General features: G+C 39.0%; 1 protein-coding gene across 1 annotated transcript; it reads left to right on the top strand.

Annotated features, from left to right (window-relative positions):
* Positions 1–84: 84 nt before the first annotated feature.
* On the top strand, positions 85–2,896 carry LOC104957354 (bifunctional ATP-dependent dihydroxyacetone kinase/FAD-AMP lyase (cyclizing)-like; the record flags this gene model as incomplete). Its single annotated transcript, XM_010784975.1, has 8 exons — positions 85–226; positions 392–508; positions 894–1,013; positions 1,475–1,612; positions 1,690–1,796; positions 2,192–2,298; positions 2,671–2,704; positions 2,804–2,896. Coding segments are annotated over exons 1-8 (858 nt in total), but the record flags the coding sequence as incomplete, so codon positions are not given.
* Between the last annotated feature and the right edge of the window lie 374 nt (positions 2,897–3,270).

The following is a 3,270-nucleotide window of genomic DNA, read 5'->3' as shown; positions in this document are numbered from 1 at the left end:
GCTATAAATAAAACCTGATTTGATATAACAGTATTTATATAGAAATAAAATATGGAATAATAATCGGAAGTAATAAAACTTTGAATGCATGCTGACATTTATTTTTCACACTCCTTGTTCTTCTTCTTCCACACAGGCAACAGTGTGGTGGTGTGTGTGAACAACCTCGGAGCGTTGTCCTGTCTAGAGATGGCTGTTGTTACCAGAGCAACCATCATCTGTCTGGGTAACCGTGGATACAAGAAGTGCTAAAAGAAAAGCTGGCTAATTTCCCCCGGTTTTAGGACTCATTCCTGCACCACTCTATTCCCTTTGTTGACCTTGTGACCTCTCGTTAATACTAAACATGGATACAGGATGTGTTGAATAACCAGTGTTTCTACGGTTACAGAGAGTCGCGGTGTGGTGGTTGCCAGGGTGATGTCGGGGTCGTTTATGACATCACTGGAGATGGTGGGAGTTTCGCTGAGCGTGATGACGGTCGACCAGGAAACACTGAGACTGTTTGGTGAGCACACACACACACACACACACACACACACACACACACACACACACACACACACACACACACACACACACACACACACACACACACACACACACACACACACACACACACACACACACACACACACACAAATGTCTTTAAACTTCTTAGTTTGTTAAATATTCGGATATATATATATATAAGGTTGAATACTTTGCATGGCTGTAAACACTATTCTCTGCCAGTTTTGCATGAAAAACGCACATTTTTTAATTTAAATCACCTTTAATTTCATTATTTTGTATATCCAGGCTTCAATCCAACTTCTTTTTGACCTGTACATGTTCTGTTTCTATGTCTGTGAGGTTTATTGTTATTTTGTCGTACACTGTGTATCCTATAGATGCTAAGACCAGCGCCCCCGCCTGGCCGAACCTCAGCAGTGTGTGTGTGAGCGGACGCAGCTTCATCACAGAAGCTCCAGAGATGAGCCCCCGCCCACAGGACCACACACACAAAGAAGGTGAGGATTCAAGGTTACCTCTGTGGAGGAAATTCTTAAGAGAAACTGATAAAGGATTCATGGACAAAGTTTTTTGTTATATTTAATAAAGTAATAAAGAAAGTCAAAATACAAGTGAAATCGATCTCATGCAGGAACAGAGCGACTTCATTCTCAGAGGGAAAAATAAGTTTTGCACCCCGAACACAGTTTACAGTCACACTATATATTCATGAAAGAAAACATCCAACTGGTCCTACATCCCATCGTTAAACCATACACTTCCTTTTGCCCTCCTGAAATGTAAACCCTTAACATCTGTCTCTGTTAAACACATACAAGACTAAAAATACAATTTAAGTATAAGACTATTATGTTTTAAATGATTGTATGATCATTTGAAACGACAACCTGCAGTGATGACATGGAGTAATTGGATAAATGATTTATTAACTAAGCCTGTCTTTTTTAATTTCCCGCAGGGCCTCTGAGTCCCGTCATGCGTAAAGTGCTGGTTAAAGTTTGTACCACACTGTTGGAGAAGCAGGAGGAACTGAATGCGTTGGACCGTGCTTCCGGGGACGGAGATTGCGGTAACACTCATGCTCAGGCTGCTAAAGGTACATCATCTACAGAAGCTTTGATGACATTCAAGTGTTTTAAATCGAGATAAAGATGTTTTAAAACGGTCTTTCAGCCATTCAGGAGTGGCTCCAGGATCATGTGGTTCCTGGTTGCCCTGGGCGACTGTTGTCAGTCCTCGCTGGATTGGTCCAGGAGAAAATGGGCGGGTCTTCAGGAGCGGTACGTTTTCTAACATATTCTACAAAAAAAAAAGGCTAGACTGACGTATTAAAAGTGTATTCTATAACTTATTTGTTTGTGTATTTGATAGATAATACTCTATACATGTATATATATATATATATTCACTGTTTTTGAATGTTTTCTATTTAATTTCACAGTTTTTTCAGATTTGAGATCAATAAATTAAATCAAATCTTTAATCTAGATTTTAACAGATTTTGACATAAAGTTGGAATTAAACACTACTTCTCTCTCTCTCACACACACACACACACACACACACACACACACACACACACACACACACACACACACACACACACACACACACACACACACACACATGCACGCTCGCTCACACACACACTCTCTTCTTCATGTGTGTGTTACAGTTGTACAGTCTATTCCTGACGGCGGCGGCAGGTCATGTGACCGAAGGGCAGAGCAACGGTGCAGCCTGGGCTACTGCAATGCATGCTGGGACACAGGCCATGAAGAAGTAATGCCTTGTTTACATGCTGCTGTAACACATTTGTTTTTCAATTTCACTTCAATAAAGTATGTATATTCTTATTATATAATCTGATAATCACCTCTGTGGTACTGAAGACACTATTATGTTATGTCAGAAGTTAGTCAATTCTCACGGGAAAACACATTATTTCTCAGTTTTAAGGATTTTAACCCTCTTAGTATACGTCAAACATAACTTATTGTCCAAACTAAAACTCACCATGTACTCTAGAAGCTTGTGTTCAATATGTTTGTAATTAAATAAATTAATAAACACTACCACAATAAAGTTAATTGATAGGTCAAACAGCAACAACAACAAAATGCAAATTGATTAACCATCTGTAACTCTTTTCAGGTATGGTGGTGCTGACGTTGGAGACAGAACGATGGTAGGTTATCGTCTCAACATATTTTCTGGACATTTATCCGTTCCTCAGCAGCAAGATAGTCATTAAAAAGCTTCTTAAATCTCTTTTCCTCCTCGCTAGTTGGATGCTTTGTGTCCTGCTGTGGATGAGCTGATGAAGCTGAAAACAGCTCCACCCGGTGGACAGGTGGCTGTACTGCAGAATGCTGTGAAGGTAACATACACATTTATGTTTAATTATAAGAATTCCTTCTCCCAAATCTGTCTGTAAAAATACATATTTAAGATTCCCCATTACTAGTGTATCCATAAAGTGATTTTCTACAACAAATGTTCAAGTAGAAACTAATGATTGGGATTTTTATGGAACATTATATTCACATTTGATCTAACATATTATCCAATGTCTGCATTCTGAAGCTTTATTGTAGGATGTATATACTTTTGGATTGCAAAATTGTATTTAAAGTAATGCTGTCAAAATTATCGCGTTAACGGCGGTAATACATTTTTTGAATTAATTTCGTTAAAATATTTAACGCATTTAACGCATGCGCAGAATGGCCCGCCCCATACATCCCACCAGTG

Source organism: Notothenia coriiceps, unplaced genomic scaffold, assembly GCF_000735185.1.
Source record: "Notothenia coriiceps isolate Sejong01 unplaced genomic scaffold, NC01 NC01_scaffold00026840, whole genome shotgun sequence".
Taxonomy (NCBI): Eukaryota; Metazoa; Chordata; class Actinopteri; order Perciformes; family Nototheniidae; genus Notothenia; species Notothenia coriiceps.
Note: the sequence above shows the minus strand (reverse complement) of the source record. Positions and strands in the feature narration are given on the sequence as shown.